The sequence below is a fragment of the Schistocerca cancellata genome, chromosome 1, assembly GCF_023864275.1.
Source record: "Schistocerca cancellata isolate TAMUIC-IGC-003103 chromosome 1, iqSchCanc2.1, whole genome shotgun sequence".
Lineage (NCBI taxonomy): Eukaryota > Metazoa > Arthropoda > Insecta > Orthoptera > Acrididae > Schistocerca > Schistocerca cancellata.
The window spans coordinates 205,353,199-205,371,659 of record NC_064626.1 but is presented as its reverse complement, the minus strand read 5'-3'; the positions used below and the strand labels follow the sequence as shown (position 1 = coordinate 205,371,659).

The window sequence follows — 18,461 nt, the reverse complement described above, 5'->3', positions numbered from 1 at the left end:
TACACGCTCCCGCAACTAAAATTCGTGCCAAGTCTGTGTTTTCGTTCTGTTCTGCTGCTCGTGAGATAAAGTAACCACAGAGTCTGAATGGAAGGTTTGCTTATTTGGTTTTGTCGGGTATTTCTCTTTAACGGGTGTCCCCTTGAAACTATCTCAAATATATGTTATCCTTTAATTTCATACTATGTAACTAATATTTATACGTTTTGAAGTATGTCATTACTGATTTACTGAAACGAAACATAGATATTGGAAACAAGGGGAAAAGCTGAAGTAGTGCCAACCTTTCTGAGGGATTACAAATCACGCTTGATAGGAACGAAGAATTAGAAGCGATTATATTTTTTTGTAATTAGTAATAAACAAGGTAGCTGAAGTGGCGGAGTGGAAAACAATAAAAATGTCTTAGTTTATCAGAAGTAACTTACCCCTGAAAGTAGTACTACCGAGCACATTGCAAGCTTTAGGTGGTCAGATGGCCTACACTCTTCGCAAGTGGAGTAGGACGCGGAAGAATAAGAATTATACTGCACTAGCTCCCTAAAAAAAAATTGATATTTTTCCATTGTCTGGTGGTGGAAATTTGTGGTATTTGTTTCAATGATGTGTAAACTTTATTTAACGAGTGCAGTGTTCGGTACGATCAGTTTCTCGTGTACCATAATGGAAACCATGGTGAAATGTTGTGTTCTTTAGCTCAACAGCATTGGTAGAAAAGCGTGTCACTGTAAGAAAGTCATGCAGACGAGCGATGTGACATAAAGCTACAGACCCCCTGATATGCATTCGCAAGAACTGACGTTCAAATCCCCCGACGGACGTAAAGATCTAGTGTTCAGCAGTTACAGTGAATGAGCTCCGACCGGTACTGGTTAGATATCTTTCAGGCTGCAGCAGAATCCCTGCGCAGTCCTCTTTCAACCTGTCCCGAACACCGATAATTGTAAAAAAAAAAAAAACCTGAAATTCTTTCGTTTTTGTGCTAAAAGAACTGAGTGGTAGTGAACAGTGAAGTCAGAGTTTGCTGGAACAGTAATTGTCGCTGCGTGGCCTACGGAGGCCAGCTGAACCTGGCGCGGGGCACAGAGGTGTCTCTCGCAGCGGTCGATATTCAGCGTTTGCAGAATTCAGCAGTTTGGTCCCTTTCTGCGCTTTCACAAAACGTACATCGAACACTGTTAAGGCAATTTCAGTTTCACGTTACACATATTACACATCGCGAAATGCGTGTGACTCTGCTTTGGTGAAACTTGTTACGAAATGTTTATAATTGCTAGGTATAATTTTAAGAAAACATTTATATCTACAATAGTATTTTTTGCTGACATTTTCCCCTCCTGTGTTAAACTGACCACAGCGTATGAAAATGGTGGTACGATAGATTATTGTCGTCGTGTAAAATTCTGAGAAATGAAGACCAATAGTAAATGTAAAGATACGACAAAACCCAAAGTTGCACTGCAAGGGGTATCTAGTATTTTTCTATTCCCACGTGCAATCCTGGGACGCCGCTCCCTCCAACTTCCACCTTTGCCCTTTATCAATGGCTGGACGATGAAAGGTCGTTGTAAACCACCGTGTATCTTCTGAACGAAGAAAGTCGGAAAAATAGTAGCAGTATTATGGACCAGGTGTGTGTAGATTAAGTGCCGCAGCCGCAACCCACACTGTCACTACGTGAGGGCCGCACTTCATTTCTTCCACAAATACTTATTTCATTTAACAAATATTATTACAGCTTTGTGTTTTTACAGAAGCAGATCTTACCCTGCAGGCTCAAGTGCAACTCCTATGTTGTTGCGACTGCATTGCTGGACGCGCAAGTTCAAAAACAACATACCTATAGTTGTTATTCCGAATTGGGATGACCCTGACCCAATGCCAACTAGACTTCTGTCTCTCAAAAGAGCAAAGTTCTACAAGGGTCGGTCCTCTATTTTGCGGGAAGGAATAAAAGATGAGTAAAAAAATTACATGAACGAATTGTGAGTTAAGGGTTGCCATCGGATCAATTGAGGGCGGATGCGGCCCGCGGTCTGTGCATTCCTGTTGTTGAGCATCGAAGTACCTGCGTTGTTTTTTTAGGTACAGACCATAAGCGACCATAAACTTCTAATTTTCACCTCGAAAAATAAAGTTACGTAATTAGTTTTTTCAGGTACATTTCGGTGCCCTTGGTACATTTTGACAGCCCCCGTGAAACACATTGATAAAATGGGGATGGGGTGCGCCATTTTCTTTTGACGTGCTAAGCTATTTTGGCACGGTGCTGCCAGTGTAAAAAGACTGCGGCAGTGTACCTGAGATAAACTTGTTACATAACTTCATTATTTCGTGGTGAAAATAAAACGTCGACTACCCTGTGCAGTGTTTGATACTACTTACAGGTTATCTTAATGTTTCAAGTAAACAGGCCTACTATAAACATTAACAAAAAATTGAAGCCTTAGAACATTACGTATATCAAAAGAAAGTATATTTAATCACAGTATTTTTTTATTTTAGTTGTTGACCGCAGATGGTGCCAAACAACACAAGTAGGTTTAACATGTTTGGCTAAAAATAAATTTAACATGACTTCAGAAGGCGAGTAATATTTATTCTTAGAGACAACCCGAATAGCATAAACTTTCTACTTCATCCTATTTCCTTCACTAGTGTTAATTCGGTGATCGCACTGGCAGATTCCGACAACTGGACAGAGACTCATTTAGAAACGTAGCATTGAAAGATGTCAGGCAACATTTACGAGGGGCGTTTGAAAAGTCTGTGCAAGAATAAAAACTACTTGCGTGTTTGGGGTAAAACTCTTTTATATTTCGACATAGTCCCCTTTTAGACTTATACACTACGTTCAACGCTGTTCTAATTTGTTGATCCCTTCCGAATAATAGGAACTGTCCAAGCCTGCAAAATAGCTATTAGCTGCTGCAATCACCTCCTCGTTTGAATAAAATATTTGTCCCGCCAGCCATTTCTTGAAATTGAACAAATAGTAGTCCGAGGGAGCCAAGTCTGGAGAATGGGGGGGGGGGGGAGGAGAGGGGGGAGAGGTGGTGTGTGTATGTGAAACGAATTGGAATACTATTTCCATTAATTTTGCAACAACTGCTGAGGCATGTGCTTGTGCATTGTCGTGATGGAAAAGGACTTCTTTGAGGTCCAATTGCTGGCGTTTTTCTTGCAGCTCTGTTTTCAAACGGTCCAGTGACGATGACTAATATGCACCTGTAATAGTTTTACTCTTTTCCAGATAGTCGGTAAGGATTGTGCGTTGCGAATCCCAAAAGACAGTCTCCATAACCTTTCTGGCCCGAAGGAATCGTCTTAGCCTTTTGTGTGTGTGTGTGTGTGTGTGTGTGTGTGTGTGTGTGTGTGTGTGTGTAGATTCTCCCTTGGTAACCTCTTTGTTTAGATTGTTGTTTGGTCTCAGGAGTATATTAATGTATCCATGTGTTTCACCACAGTGACGAAACGGCGCATAAAGTCCTGCGGATTCTTCCTGAACAGCTGCAAACCATCTTTGCAACACTTCACACAATTCCGTTTTTGGTCAAGCGTGAGCAACCGCGGAACCCATCTTGCAGATAGCTTTCTCATGTCCAAATCTTTATGCACAATATTATGTACCCGTTCATTCGAGATGCCCACAGCACTAGCAATCTCACGCACCTTAACTCTTCTGTCATCCATCACCACATCATGGATTTTATCAATGATTTCTGGAGTCGTTACCGCCACAGGACGTCCAGAACGTTCAGCATCACTTGTGGCCATATGGCCACTCCGAAAATTCTGAAGCCACTTATAAATTGTTCTAATCGAAGGTGCAGAGTCACCGTAATGTTTATCAAGCTTCTCTTTAGTCTCCTGAAGCGTTCTGTCTTTCATAAAGTAATGTTTTAATCACCACACGAAATTCTTTTTCGTCCATTTTTTGACAATCACTCGACTGCCTTGATTCACACAAATGCCAAACACACAGAAATAGACCAATATGGCTGAATCTCGGTGTGCGTTCTTTCCAAAGATGCTACTAACTAAACATGACCTCGATACGCGCCGGTGGTGCCATCTCTCGTACTTTGCACGCACTTTTCAAACGCCCTTCATGTACGAAACACGGACAATGCCATTGAACGTGACAGCTAAGGTCGTTTAGAGGGAACTAAAATAGGTGCTTCTAGAATGAATCTTTTACTCCGGAGCAGAACAACGTGGGACTGTTGGGAAGCATTCAATAGAATGAAAACTGTGTGCGGACCAATAGCCGACACGGAGCGTTCCTTCGCTTTCACGGGCAGTGCCATTACCGATGGAACTGTACAGGCACGACTCACATTCGTCTTCACAGCTTACTTCAAGTATTTCCCTCGTTCGTTACAAACTTCTCAGAGTTTTTCCTGCATACCTCGTCAGGCTAGCACTGCGCTGCAGAATGAACGATTAATTCTGGAGACAATCGTCTAGGCTGTGGCTGAGCAGTTTCTCTGCCGTCTCATTTCTTCGAGGAGTATTGGTTCAGCAAGGTAAGCAGGCGACGTAGCGTGTAGTTTGGAAAGTAGAGGATAGCCACTGAGGGAAGCAACACGGTAAGGGTGGACCCTGCGCCTTGCCTGGGGGAAGTTCAGTCGGTAGTGGCAAGGTTCCGGGACAGATTCGCAGTCCGTCACAACAGTTTTAATCTGTCCATAAGTTAGAGCTACAGCATAATTTATGCTGAACACTGAGTGCCTTTACGCTTTGAGACACTTAATCTTCCCTGCGTGCTGCAGCGTAGAGAATTGTGCTGTCGAATCTCTGGAGTGTCGTGAGTGTGGTAGAGCCGCATTGTGGAAAACTCTCGTAGAGCGAGGATGTGCAGTACTGATGCGCTGTCCTGGTATTCCGAAGCAGCCGGGTTGGAATGCAAGTCCCGATACTTCGAAAGTCGTCTGTACGGCTCTGGTGCGGTGCTTAGGAGGGAGCTACAAGACAGCGTCTTGATCTTCTCTCGCCCTTGTCTTATTGATCGCCCTATACCTGGATGTTGACTGGGAAGTGAACTCAGTCGAAATGCAAAAAATTAAATACAAAGCTGAAACTTGCGTAATTGACTTTGTGACAAGTTCAGTGGACAGTATACACGTCATATCGCAAAGCAGTAAAAAGCTGTTGGTTTTGGAAAAGATTTCCATGTGCTATTTATTTAACATTTGGCTGTATAGTAAGTTATGAAAAACCAGCACAATTATCATTGGCGCTTTAACAACCAACACGCTTTCCCTTCTCTCTCTCTCTCTCTCTCTCTCTCTCTCTCTCTCTCTCTCTCTCTCTCTCTCTCACACACACACACACACACACACACACACACACACACACACACACACACACACACACACACACACACGCGCGCGCGAAACAAAGCAAAAAAGCATAAGCATCGAGTTTCAGTTCTGTCTGTCACTACTACAAATTCCATTTTATTTTCAAAATTATCTCAATAGTTTGTTGTTAAATGATCAGATTTTTTTATTCTCCGTCTGTTTACAAAAGGGTAGGCCTTTTGCTAAAAATTAACGAGGGGAGGTTTCGGTTCATTATTTCTATTGTTTACAAATTTTGACTGATCACTGTTGGCGAATTTCGTGAGAATACAGTGAAACCTGGCTATAGTATCATTCAAAGGACCTTGAAAATTGTGTTATAAAAGAGTGTCGTTGTAACAGAATTCTCATTTTCAGTTGTTGTGGTGGCAAATGGAAAAGAAGAAATTTATTTAGCGTTGTTTGGTTTTACATACATTACTCACTCTTAAGCTTACGTGAATACAATACGTACAGCATTATGTCAAATACTCACCAAACTTACTATTACGTTCAGTGTTCATTATTTCATTTGCAATTTCACTGCTCCCTCCTCTATCTTCGTAGAACTTGTTAACAATTACAATCGCTTCCAATGCGTCACTCACCGGACGGACAAGCACCATATTTCTTTCTTCTTCGTCTTCTTCTCCTTCGCTCACTTCCATGCTCACTGTGGCCATGATTCTTCACTTCATTTACAATTTAGTCTGCAGTTTGCGCTTCGGTTGTAAAAAGTTCCTCGATTGTTGCGTGTATTTCATAGTCACACTGACTGAGAATATCACAATTGATCTCTGGCAGCAATGCAGATAGCAGCAGATCATCAGTGTCATCGAACGTTTCTTCAGCTTCTGCGGCATTTGTTAATTCAGTTGTGATTCACGCATGATGGAAATAGTTCTTGGTGGTTTGGGCTGTGACCAGGCTCCAAGCTTTGGTAATGCAGACTCCTAATTACTCCTTGGTCCATGGGCTGCAATAAGCTTGTCGTATTTGCAAGAGGAAAAACAAGCTTAATGTTCTCCAGACCAGAGAGTGCAGGATGTGCTACACAGTTGTCAACAAGAACCAGTATCTTCCTTTTCTGATTTCTAAGCTCACGACCCCAACGCATTTCAGATTCCGAGAGTTCGGAGGCTATCTTGGACTTTTATTACAATTTTAATGCACTGGCAGATTTTTTACATGCTTAAAACGCCTAGGAATTTTTAATTTGCCTATTTCGAGCAATTTTTTCTTCTCAGTTCCGTCTTCGTTTGTACAAACCGGAACTGTTGTTAGTTCTCTAATAGCTTGCCACCAACAAGTTTTTCACCCTTGAATTTGAGTGTTGTCAGGTGTCAGAAGAAAAATGCCAGTCTCGTCTGCATTGTCCTTCAATTGTTAACATTGGGTACGACAGGCTCCCTGCACATTTAGTTCAGCTAAATTTATATGAACAAAGTTGGCAACACTGCCTGGCGCCTAGCAATCCTCTCTCACATCTCTCTACTTCCCTATCTAGTTGTTCATTGTTGTATCGCTCATTGTTGGTAGCGTTTGACAGTTCCTAGACTCAAACGTCAAAACTTCTGTTACGACATAGTGCCTAGCAAATAGGCGTAAATTCGCATACTCGAGCTTTCCTAACAGTCTGAAGCTTTTGGAATTATCATTAATTGATTTTATTTTTGTAGCAGGCGATGGAAGATGACGCTTCCAATTGCTTAATTGAGGTGGTTTCAGATGAAGACGTAGATGTATTGTCTCCTAATTCTGTGTCAGACCACTGTATCGAGTCTGAGCATAATACCACTAGTGAGCAGCACGGTGATTCCGTCTAATTGTATCATAGTTGAAGACAAGAACACACCAGAGCAGGAAGGTTCCTGCCAATCAGTGCCAAAACTAGGATGAAAAATATTCATTTTCATGGAGGAAAGGGAGCTGTAAAGACTTACAAATCTCCCACTTATTGTTTCTCTGCGCTAATAGATATAACGCTTGTTAGTGCTATTGCAGCCAGTAGAAACATAAAAATTGGTAAAGACGAGGAAAAGAATAAATATGACAGGACTGCGTATCTGACTGATGATACCCGAAGTAAAAAGACATAGTTAGACTTCTGAGTTTAGCAAGATCTATTCGCCCAGGGCACCGAAACTTGCCCGACTTGGGGAATATACCGAGGATGGGAATTAAAGCTTTTCCAACACCATCATTCTGAATCGTTTCGAGTTTCTTCTGAGGTAAATTTGGTACGATGTCTTAACTACCGACCACTGCGTAAACAAAAAGACAAACTAGTATCGGTCCGGGCTATATTTGGCATTTAATATGCAACTGCAGATTCAGTTACATACCTTTTGAATATTTGACAGTAGATGAGCAGGTTGTTCCATACAGAGATCACTGTAGTTTTCGACAGTATTTGTTGAGTAAACAGGCCAAGTATGGCCTCAAAGTCTTCTCTCTAACGGAAGTGAAAACTTGGTATTCTATTCCCATTAAGATTTATGTTGGAAATCAACGTAATGGTCCACACGAGTTTTCCACCTCTGCGGTTGTTTGGTTATCAGACTGATAGAACCACTGAGTGGCACAGGTAGGAACGTAACTGGTTTTATAGTATTCCTTTTGTGCTAAGATTGTTGGAGAAAAACGTGACATCTGTCGGTACGCAGTCCTCCACAATTTGTGGCTGACAAGAGAGATGCGAAATCCACAATATTTGGCTTTCAAAATGACTTCACTTCGCTCTCCTATGCTCCTAAGAACAACACAAATGTAGTGTTGATTTCTGGTACGCACCTTGAAGACACGTCAGTAGACGCTACCTCCGGTGTAAGCAAGGAAAAAAAAATCACTTTCTGCAATGACCGGAAAGGGTGATTGGGTGAGGGGGGGGGGGGTTATATGATGGGCAAGTTCTGTGCCACATACTCAACTGCAAGGAAGTGCAATAGATAGCCGCCGATGATATTTTTTCGCATAGTTGATCTAGCTGGAATCAATAGTGCTACAGTTTTCAGTAGTAATAACCCTGAAAAGAAAAGGCAGGGGAGGGTTTTCCTAGGGAAACCGGTTTCGGCTTGGTGCAAGACCAGCTAAAGAAGAGGGCAATAATGGATCGCTCACCTAGAGAAACTCGCCAAAGGGCAGCAAAAATGAGGGGATCAACACCTGGTGTCAGTGACAGAACAGCACAAGAAGCGTCAGCTGCGAAAAGGTGGTGCATCATTTGCCCTAGAAATAAGATGTAATAACTCGATTTACTTGATATCAGTGTGGAAAACGCCTGCGCGTGATACATTTGCCTATTGTCTGTGATCAGTGTATGAAAGGTAAATGCTAAGTCGTCAGAAGAAGATTGTTAAACCATCGAATGTTCATTTTATATTGTGAAAACATAACTGTAGGGATCACCGGTTTTCTAACGTAATAAAATGTTATCTTCAAATAACTATTGATTCAATGTCATAATTTATATGGTTGTATGGTTGCCTTCACATTATTTTGTATTAAATAACCTAGCTATTAAAAATTACACGTGTATAGCAACATTAACATACCATGGTGATCCACTGGACCCCACGTTACGACTTACGTAACAAAGGAAGGTTAAAGATATCACAGTCCGCATTCCTTCACGAACTGTAGTTGATTGTTTTGCTATTCACAATGTTAGCTTCACCGCTCACTTTGCCAAAAGTAATGCCGTGATGTTACTCGAATCTGTAAAGCCAGCCACTGCTGCACACAAATTCCTCATCTTTTAATTTCTTAGCAAATTCTCTCGCTTTCACCATAAAGAGAGGTCCACTAATGGGTACATTACTACTCATCTGTTACTTAAACCACGTAAGCATCGCTTCATCCGCGTCGCTCCGTTCACCTTTTCGTAACCGCTTAATGTTTGATCCATTTTGTTCAAACGCAGTAACAATTTCAACGTTGTTCTTCCAAATCGTTTGGACAATAAACCTTTTCAGCTCCATCCTCAATTTCATGAATCACATTCACTTTTTCCTCCACTGTTAAAACTTTTGTATTTCTGACCATGTTGTTCTAAAATACGTACACTTCGTAACAAATTATCGTGGAAACTGACGTGAAGTGTACCGTGTAATTCTGTGATTGTCACTATTGCTGTAGTATGAATGCGCTAGGGTAACAATTAGGTAAGGAGTCTATACTACAGATTGTTGACGGAAGGGCAGAGAGAATAATATGCAAGGCTGCCATATTACAAGAACAGATTTCTTTCTACAGTACACTGATTCTTGAAAAGTCTTGTTGCTAAACGAGGCTGAAAATGACGTTACGTACGGGGAACACGCATATATATTTGTCGTATTAAGCGAGTATGCTATTTACGAGTAATACGGTCGTACCACAGAAACCATGACTTCATAGACGGGTTGTCGTTGTAACCGACGTCGTTGTAAGAAAATTCACCTGTAAATGTGCAATGAAATTGTTCCAGATATCGCTCTTCTTAAGTGATTCCTTAAATATATCGTCTGTAATATGTGTGTTCAGGTTCTATAATATATTTTGTGGACTACGTACGGAATCCTAAATGAAAAGGTAATGCTGCCTTCAAGCAGAAGATTGGTTTGATCGGCAACTACATTACAAGCCATGGTCGTGGCTGTAGGTGGTGGTATGGCGCTGCCTTGTCTTGCCTTCTGTAGCAGCAAAGCTACTCGTTGGTGGTATGAAATGTGACGTCTTTTTACTGTCGTTGGGAACTAAATATTTCAAGTTTTGTATTTACGCTTCCAGAATCACTCCATCTGAATTGTGGGATATCACCTCTCAAAAACAGTAGTCATTCTTGTCGATGCACAGCACAGTATTTGGACTACAACGTCGAGAAGATGTAATTTGCTATCATCAAGTAAAGAGCGTAGCGTATAACTGGATTAACACACAATTCGCCCTCCTGAGTATGAATCCGTAGAGTACAGTAAGTGTAAAAAAATAGAATCGAAAATTTTAGTTAAAAAGTATGTTAAAAATCACCAATGCCGACGTGTGCTATTGTTTTGCGTATTTAATGAAATACCCAGTGAGCTGATGTAACGTAGAAATGACAAAGTATAAAAGCCTTCAATTATATGTTGCATAGAAACAGTGGGATACATATTGTTCTCAGTGCCCACTGCAGTCAATAATGTACTTCGTTGCTGTAAACGGTACGATTAGTTGCTCGACAAATGTCATTGAACTTTTGTCCTTTATGCGATCTACGTTGGTCAGCGAAAACGTTATGATCACTTATTTAATAGCGTGTTCATTCATATTTGGAACGCAGTTCAGCAGGGATTCTGAAAGGCGTGTATCTGACAAGGCCTTTGTACATTTTCGGATGTATGTGGCACTGATGTTGACGCATAGGTCACGCCGGTAGTTCTGTAGGGATGGAGATCGCGCCCAATACTGTCCCAGATGTGTTCTATTAGTTTCCGATAAGGCCAATTTGGTAGCCTAGACATCAGCATGAGTTCACCAACAAGGCCCTCAAACCATAGTAACACGATTCTGGCACTCCGACTGTTACCGTGCTGGAAAATGTCATCGCCGTTTTGGAAGACGTAAAGGCTGAAGGGACATAGGTGGTCAGCAGTAATGTCCACGTAGTCTACAGCTGTCAAGTTTCTTTCGATTACTACCGTAGGAACCACCGGCGTACATGTGAATGTCCCCCATAGCATAATATTGCCCATACCAGTCCACGTCCCTAACGTGGTACATGTTTAAAGCCAGATGATGGCGTAGCCGGACTCGACCATTGAGGTGTTTAACAAGGAACTGGTCTCATCTTACCAGATGTCTAACCTAGATGGTCCCGTGCCCGCTGCAACTATAATTGACGAATCTGTCAACGCAAAAGCACGTAGCTGTAGTCTACTGTGGAGTACTATCGTCAACAATGTGCGCATAGGCCTTCACTGGAGTCTCCATCCGTCCCGATATGTAGGGACCGTCCCCGTTATCGACATTCTTGTCCAGATAAATCTATTTTGCTCCGATTTTTTCGGGGATGTATATATATCTGAAGAGCTTCTTAGAAACTAAGTTTGATTCGGAAAAAGGGAAGTCTAAACGATCGGCGAAAGAAAGGTGGATTTACTTTCTTGAGGAAACCGAATATGCTGAACGCAAATGTCAACTGCTACAATTAGGCGAGTAATATTTTCTATTTCCGCGCACAACGCCACTGTGGAAAGTGTGTTTTAGCTGATGTCTGCTCGGTGGACTGATGAAAGAATAGAGTGCTGCCAGGGCTGTGGAATCACACTTACATTGCCAGTTTAATTGCAAACTGACTTGGCTGGAGCTCTATAAATACGTAAAAGGGAAAAAAGACTTTCTCAAAAAGGTGACACCTTCCGAAAAATATATCAACTACTTCTGTCGCAAAAAGTTCCATGTTTTAAGTAAAAAGTAATATTAAATTTATTTAATTCATTTCTACATCTTTCCCGCCGAGGTCCCAGCTAGATATCCCAACGCTACCCTTCACCAATCTTGTACTCCACCGTGAGATCTGCCACAGATCGCCGTCTATCCTGCTTTACGGAACGGGCTACCCACCGACATCAACGGAAAGTGATGAGGCGTAATCTTCAAACACCTGGACGCTTGCTTATGGTTTTACCTTCCTTCAGCCACTTCCCATTGATACGACTGTAGCACATGAACAGCCAGTTAGATCTGCCGTTTCTGAAATGTTCCTTCCCAGACGTAGGGCCATAACAATCTGGCCTGTGTCAGTGTCGCTTAAGTCAGTGGATTTCCCCATTTGCGGCCTGTATCGTGGCTAGAACGACTCCCTGTTCATTTCTAATCCGCCTATACACTGAAGTGACAAAAGGCGTGGGAACCCGCTGAAATCGTGTCGGACCTCATTTTGCCCAGCGCAGTGGAGCAACTCGACGTGGCATGGAGTCAACAAATCGTTGGAAGTCCACTGCAGAAATACTGAGCCATACTGCCTCTATAAACGTCCATAACAGCAGACGTGTTGCCGATGCACAATTTTGCGCACGCATTGACTTCTCGATTATTCGATGGGATTCATGTCGGGCGATGTGAATGGCTAAACCATTCGCTTGAATTGTCCAGGATTCCTTCAAACCGATCTCGAAGAATCATGGCCCGTTGACATGGCACATCGATGTTTGGGAACATAGAGACCATTTGCAGCTATTCATGGGCTTAAAGTAGCCGAACATAAACATTTCCAGTCAGTGATCGATCGGTTCATTTGGCTCGGAGGACCCAGTCCATTCCGTGTAAACACAGCCCACACCATTATCGATCCATCACCAGCTTGCACAGCGCCTTGTTGACAACTTAGGTCCATGGCTTCATGGGGTCTGCCCCGCACTCCAACCGATGCGGTGACGAACCCAGCAGCAGGAAAAGCACTCGCGTCGGTCGTCTGCTGCCGTAGCCCATTAACATCAGATTTAGCCGCATTGCCTTAACGGATATGTTCGTCGTACGTTCGACATTGATTTCTGCGGTTATTTCACGCAGTATTGCTTGTCTGTTAGCACTGACAATTCTACCCAAACACCTCTGCCCTGGTCGTCCACTGAGTTATCCGTGGTGAGAATTTTGTATTCTCGGCACGTTCTTGACACTGAAGATCTCGGAATATTGAATTCTCTTAACTATTTCAGAAACCATTCCCTGTTCTAAGTCATAGCCGTTGTTCGGGCGTAATCACATCGCACAGCTTTTCGCGTGAATCACCTGAGAACAAATGACAGCTCCGCCAATCCACTGCCGTTTGATCAACTTATCTTACCGCGTTCAGTATCGGGGCGGTCAGTTGTCATGAACTTCTGGCTCTTTACTGTGTTAGTTACATCTGATCGCTTCTTCTGTTAGGTATATTACTCTGTAGGATCCAATTTACGTAATAAGTAGTATAATTTGGCGAAAACTTTACTGAGTCGTAGGTACAGTTATTTCCTACTTTCTTAAGGTATACAGTTATTAAAATTGATTTTTTTCGGGGCTCATGCCACCGTAGTGTAAAAAATATTGGAATACCAAACACAGATAACAGTAGTTGTAAAAGTTCAGATGTCTAAATACGTTATTGTCAGTATGATTCTGATACTTGAGTCTGCATTCGCTCACTAAATGTTATTACTGAAAACTACAGTTGCGCTCTACCAAAACTACAGTTCGGCGGGTTTGGTATACTGCATGAATGACGTAATAGGTGGTAGGATTACCGTTAGCAGTGGTAGCGATAGAAAAATAAATGAAGGTGTAGTAGAGACAGGGACCCGACGACTTCCCTTTATTTCTTTGTTCGGTTATTTGTTTTCATTCAGCGTTAGTCCACTGTGTATTATATATCCTCACAGAATATAAATTGCATTGTCGCTTTTATGTAACAAAAGCAATTACTTGTGATGAAAGAATAGTTTTAAGTGTCCGTCTGAACAGCTCTCGGAAGGCCCAACTGTACCAACCGATCGCCGTGTCATGCTCAGCCGATAGCCGTCACTGGATGCGGATATGGAGGGGGATGTGGTCAGCACATCGCTGTCCAGGCCGTTGTCAGTTTCCGAGACCGGATCCGCTACTTATCAGTCAAGTAGCTCTTCAGCTGGTTGGTCTCACAAGAGCTGAGTGCACCTCGCCTGCCATCAGCTCGTGGCAGACCGGAACGATCATTCATCAGAATGCTAGTCCGACCCGACCATGCACTTTCTGTGATCTGACGGGAACGGGTGTTACCATTGCAGCAAGGCCGTTGGCACAGTTTACGTGCGCCGAGCGAGGTGGCGCAGTGGTGAGCACACTGGACTCACATTCGGCAGGACGACGGTTCAATCCCGAGTCCGGCCATCCTCATTTAGTTTTTCCGTGATTTTCCTAAATCGCTTCAGGCAAATGCCGGGATGGTTCCTTTGAAAGGGCACGGCCGACTTCCTTCCCTAATCCGATGAGACGGATGACCTCCCAGTTTGGTCTCCACAACATCAACCCTCAACAGTTTACATGCACAATCATTTATATAATTATTTCGAACTCAGTAGAAATTCATTAGGGTCAAAGGCAAGTGTGTCCCGTCATTATTGATAAATGCGAAAGTTGTTTATGGATAGCAGAAACTTGTTAAAACTTCGAAGTTTTATAGCGATGTTTGATACACTTTTGCTTATCTCTCTTTATTTTTGAGGAAATTGCGATTCCTGGAACTATACGATAGATCTGTATTGTTTTCTTTATATTTACAATAACATCCTTGTCATTTCACGTTACACGTAAACTATTTTCCAATAAAACCTGAATTAAGCATTGGAAATTCCAGTTTTGCTATAAATACTGTTTACTTTCGAGTAACACAGGAGGATAACTGTATAGGAAAAAATGTCCGTAGGTTACTTGGACCGTTAGGTATCCCCACTCAGTTCCTAGATGCTCCACCACTTCAGGTTTTTAGGAGAATCTAGTGAGACATTGATTACATACATACAATACATACATACATACATACATACATAAAGAAAGCGATCGTTCTGAGTTAAGGTCCAATACGTATGCAACACACACAACGTATAGGTAATGAGGGTACAGTAGTCAACGCTTACTTATGACCTACGATGGTTTTCCAACTCTACTTAGAAATATGAATTGCTGCGTCATATGGATGTAGAGTTAAGTGATGGATTGGTATCTTGCTCATAGAAAAATTTCTCGTGAGTGTGGGTGTGTGCTTGTGCGCTTCCATGAGAAAAATTCACTTGCAGAAATTCTGTCTTCCGAGTGATGTTGAGAATGTTGTGCATCTTTGCAGGAAGTTGTTGAACTCGTGCTGCAGTCAAGCTGCGACGTTCTGAACTCGCAAGTAGCGAAATACGTAGTTTCAAAAACAAGGCACTGTATTTATTGCCTTGTGCGACAACTTTGTGAAAGAAAATAAGACACTCTCACGGCGCACTGTCTACCACTGCGTACGCTTATAAACTGAGTGTAAACAAATTGTGTGTGTGTGTGTGTGTGTGTGTGTGCGCGCGCGCGCCATCAGGCAGCGGCATCGCTTAACACACTTGATGGAGGTTTCCCGTGTTTCAACAAGCTCCCCTCCCTTGTATGTTGCAGACCCGCTGAACGATGCCAGCTCCAGCCGCCGCCCCGGTCCCTGATGGGCCAAAATCAGAACTCCAGGAACTCCAGCTCAAGGCTGGACAGGTTACTGATGAGGTGAGTACCAGATCTCTTAATCACTGAAACACCCTCACCCTACTGATGTGATGACCTGGTGCATCAGTTCACGCCTGTTTACGAGGTGGGTCAGAAAAGTGATGAGACAGAAAAACTCGAGCAATCTGGCAAGGCTGTGGTCTACTTGCGTAGACCGGTGTGATCATATCTTCCAGATACTCAGTTTCAGTGAAATTGTGTTTTTGTCGTGTCTCACGAAAATGGAACAGCGGAATTTAGAACAATGTTACGCCATGTTTTGTATTAATCTTGAGGAACCTGCGAGTGAGACCTTCGAAAAGTTAAAGTAGTCCCAATGGGGGACATTCTTTTAGAGAGAACAGGTGTTTCGCTGACCCAAATCATTTATGGGAGGCCGAAAACACCTTGAAGATGACCCTCTCTTAGGAACACCTTCAACTTCAAAAATCAACGAAGACGTCGATCTTGTGCGTCGTCTTGAGATCAGACAGACGTTTAACAATAAAGATGATTAGTGACATGTGAAACTTACACTTTCACCCTACATCAGATTTTGACCGAAGATTTGCACAGGCGAAAGGTTTGTGCCAAAATGCCGCCTAAAATCGTCGCAGCCAATCAGGAGGACACTCGAAGAAACACGTGCGTCAATGTACTTGAGAGGGTTTCCAATGACCACGTATGGTTCAGTCATCGGACGACAGCTGATGAGTCCTGGATTCTTGAGTGCGATCCTGACACAAAGCGGCGATGTGAGGAGTGGAACAATGTGACATCTCCTTGAACGAAAAAGCTCGAATGAACAAGTAAAAGATCAGAACAATACTGATGAGTAATTTTTTCCGTAAAGGTGTCGTGCATAAAAAATTTGTTCCTGCAGGCAAACTGTAAACAAAGTATACTACAAAGATATTCTTGAAAGGCTGAGGAAATCGGATATTGCAGACAAATGGATGCTGCATCATGACAATTCTCCACTTCCATCACGGGATTTTTTATCTCATAGGCTTTCTTGTTGTTCCACAGACCCCTTATTCACCTGATCCAAGTCCATGTGACTCTTTTCTCTTCCTGAAATTGAAAAATGCATTAAAGACGTAATTTTGGGACTCCAATCTCAAACACTCAAGAGAATGTGACCGACTTTGTTGAAGGCCTTACCATTTGAAGCCTTTCAGTGCTGCTACAAAGTCTGGGAACGACGACTCTGCCGGTGTGTAGCTGTCGAAGGGAACTACAATATTGTTGTTTGAAAAAGATAAAAACTTCGGTGGATAAAAATGTCTCATCACTTTCCTCACAAACCTCGTAATATCTCTTGCCGAAAAAGATATCTTTTTAGTGTCTTCATGTAATACAGATGACACCTTCAGCTCTCCATAAAGGCCTTATTTTATAGGCAATAGATTTCGTTGTTACATTACACCATGTTCAGGCCCCTGAATGTTGTAAACGTATCTTTGTCATAACGGTACAAAAAACATTATCAATTTATATAGACGTATTTTTAAAATTAATCAAACGTTAATTTCATGAAACTATAACAATTCCAATTTTTAAAGTACATGTAGCCAGCATGAGCTGTGGGTCTATCATAAAACAGAAATGTTGCGTAAGACCATGTAGTTAAATCGTTAAATCTTTGAACCGTGTGGTAAATTCCATCAGTGCACGACTTAGTCATTATTCGTGTGTAATAATTATACAAAGTTGTTTACGGTGCTCCACCACTTCCTCAAACAAGTTAAAATACGAACTAGTAGTTGCTGTGGGTAATCTTTTACGCTCGGCACTTCATGAATGAAGGAGCACACAGACGTTGTACACCGGCCATTGGCAATAGCAACGTAAATGCGAGTACAAATAGCTTGCAAGTAGCGTTCTGCACTCTTCAGAACAACAGACAGACGATTTTGCAAAATAATTCGTTTTTGCAGCAGCTACAGACAGAAACATTAAGCGTTGTTTCATTTACCGCCACCAACCCTCCCCTGTCAGTCCAATGATTTAAAATTACGATGTACTCTGTATAACATAGTTATGTAGTCGGCGACTTGAACGACGACTTGAACAACATTTTTCTAGTCTTTCAGTAAATCAAATGCCACATATTTCGTGCGGCCTGCAAGGACATAGCGAATCAATTGAACAGCAGTACCGTTTTTTATTAGGGACTTGAAAGGATCCAGTATAGCATGAAGCAGCCTTCAGCCAGAAGATTTATTTACACCTGCTGGTGTTTTAGTAGACACGGTGTTATAGGTGGTGTGCCGCCTCCTCTGTTCGAAACTGAGTCAACTTACCTAATGAAGTTACAAGGAGGCTTCAATGTAATATAGAATCGGACGGTGGATTTGGTCATTTTTCATACGTGCAAGGAACTGTCATAACTGGAGAATAATGAAAAGATTGATAGACAGTCGAATACCGAGGTGTAACCTGACATCCACGTTCCTAGAGAGAGCCAGACGTAAGTACAGGGTGTACATAAAGTCTAGGAACACTTTCAGTTATTAATTGCGCAAGAACCAAACATTGTACAGATATCATGCAAATGTCATTTTTAAGAGAAACCCAGAATTTTTTTCATATATACCGCCACAGCGTAGTTTGGTAATTTGCCGATAGTCAACGCTAGTCGCAAACATGGCCGTGCTACAGAAGGGGACAGCTGTCTCATGGAATGGCCTCCCCGGTCAACAGATCTTACTCCGTGTGACTTTTTCTGTGGGGGCACATTGAAGATGTGGTGTATGTATCGCCTCTACCACGTGATGTAGCAGAACTCTGGTAGAGAATATGGGCAGCGACTGCCACAGTCGACGATGCCATGCTGGGACGGGTATGGCAAATATTCAATTACTCTATTGACGTCTGTCGGGTCACTCATGGTTCGCATATCGAATGTTT

The 18,461-nt window shown here is 42.3% G+C and overlaps 1 protein-coding gene across 4 annotated transcripts in view; it reads left to right on the top strand.

Annotated features, from left to right (window-relative positions):
- LOC126168779 (synaptosomal-associated protein 25) overlaps nt 1-18,461 on the top strand; it is a 405,535-nt gene that overhangs the window by 203,477 nt on the left and 183,597 nt on the right. For all 4 annotated transcript variants that reach the window (XM_049920588.1, XM_049920585.1, XM_049920586.1 and 1 more), the window contains one exon: nt 15,468-15,569. In XM_049920588.1, the coding sequence (XP_049776545.1) occupies nt 15,480-15,569 (90 nt within the window). In that variant the 5' untranslated portion in view covers nt 15,468-15,479. The remainder of the gene's footprint in view (nt 1-15,467; nt 15,570-18,461) is intronic.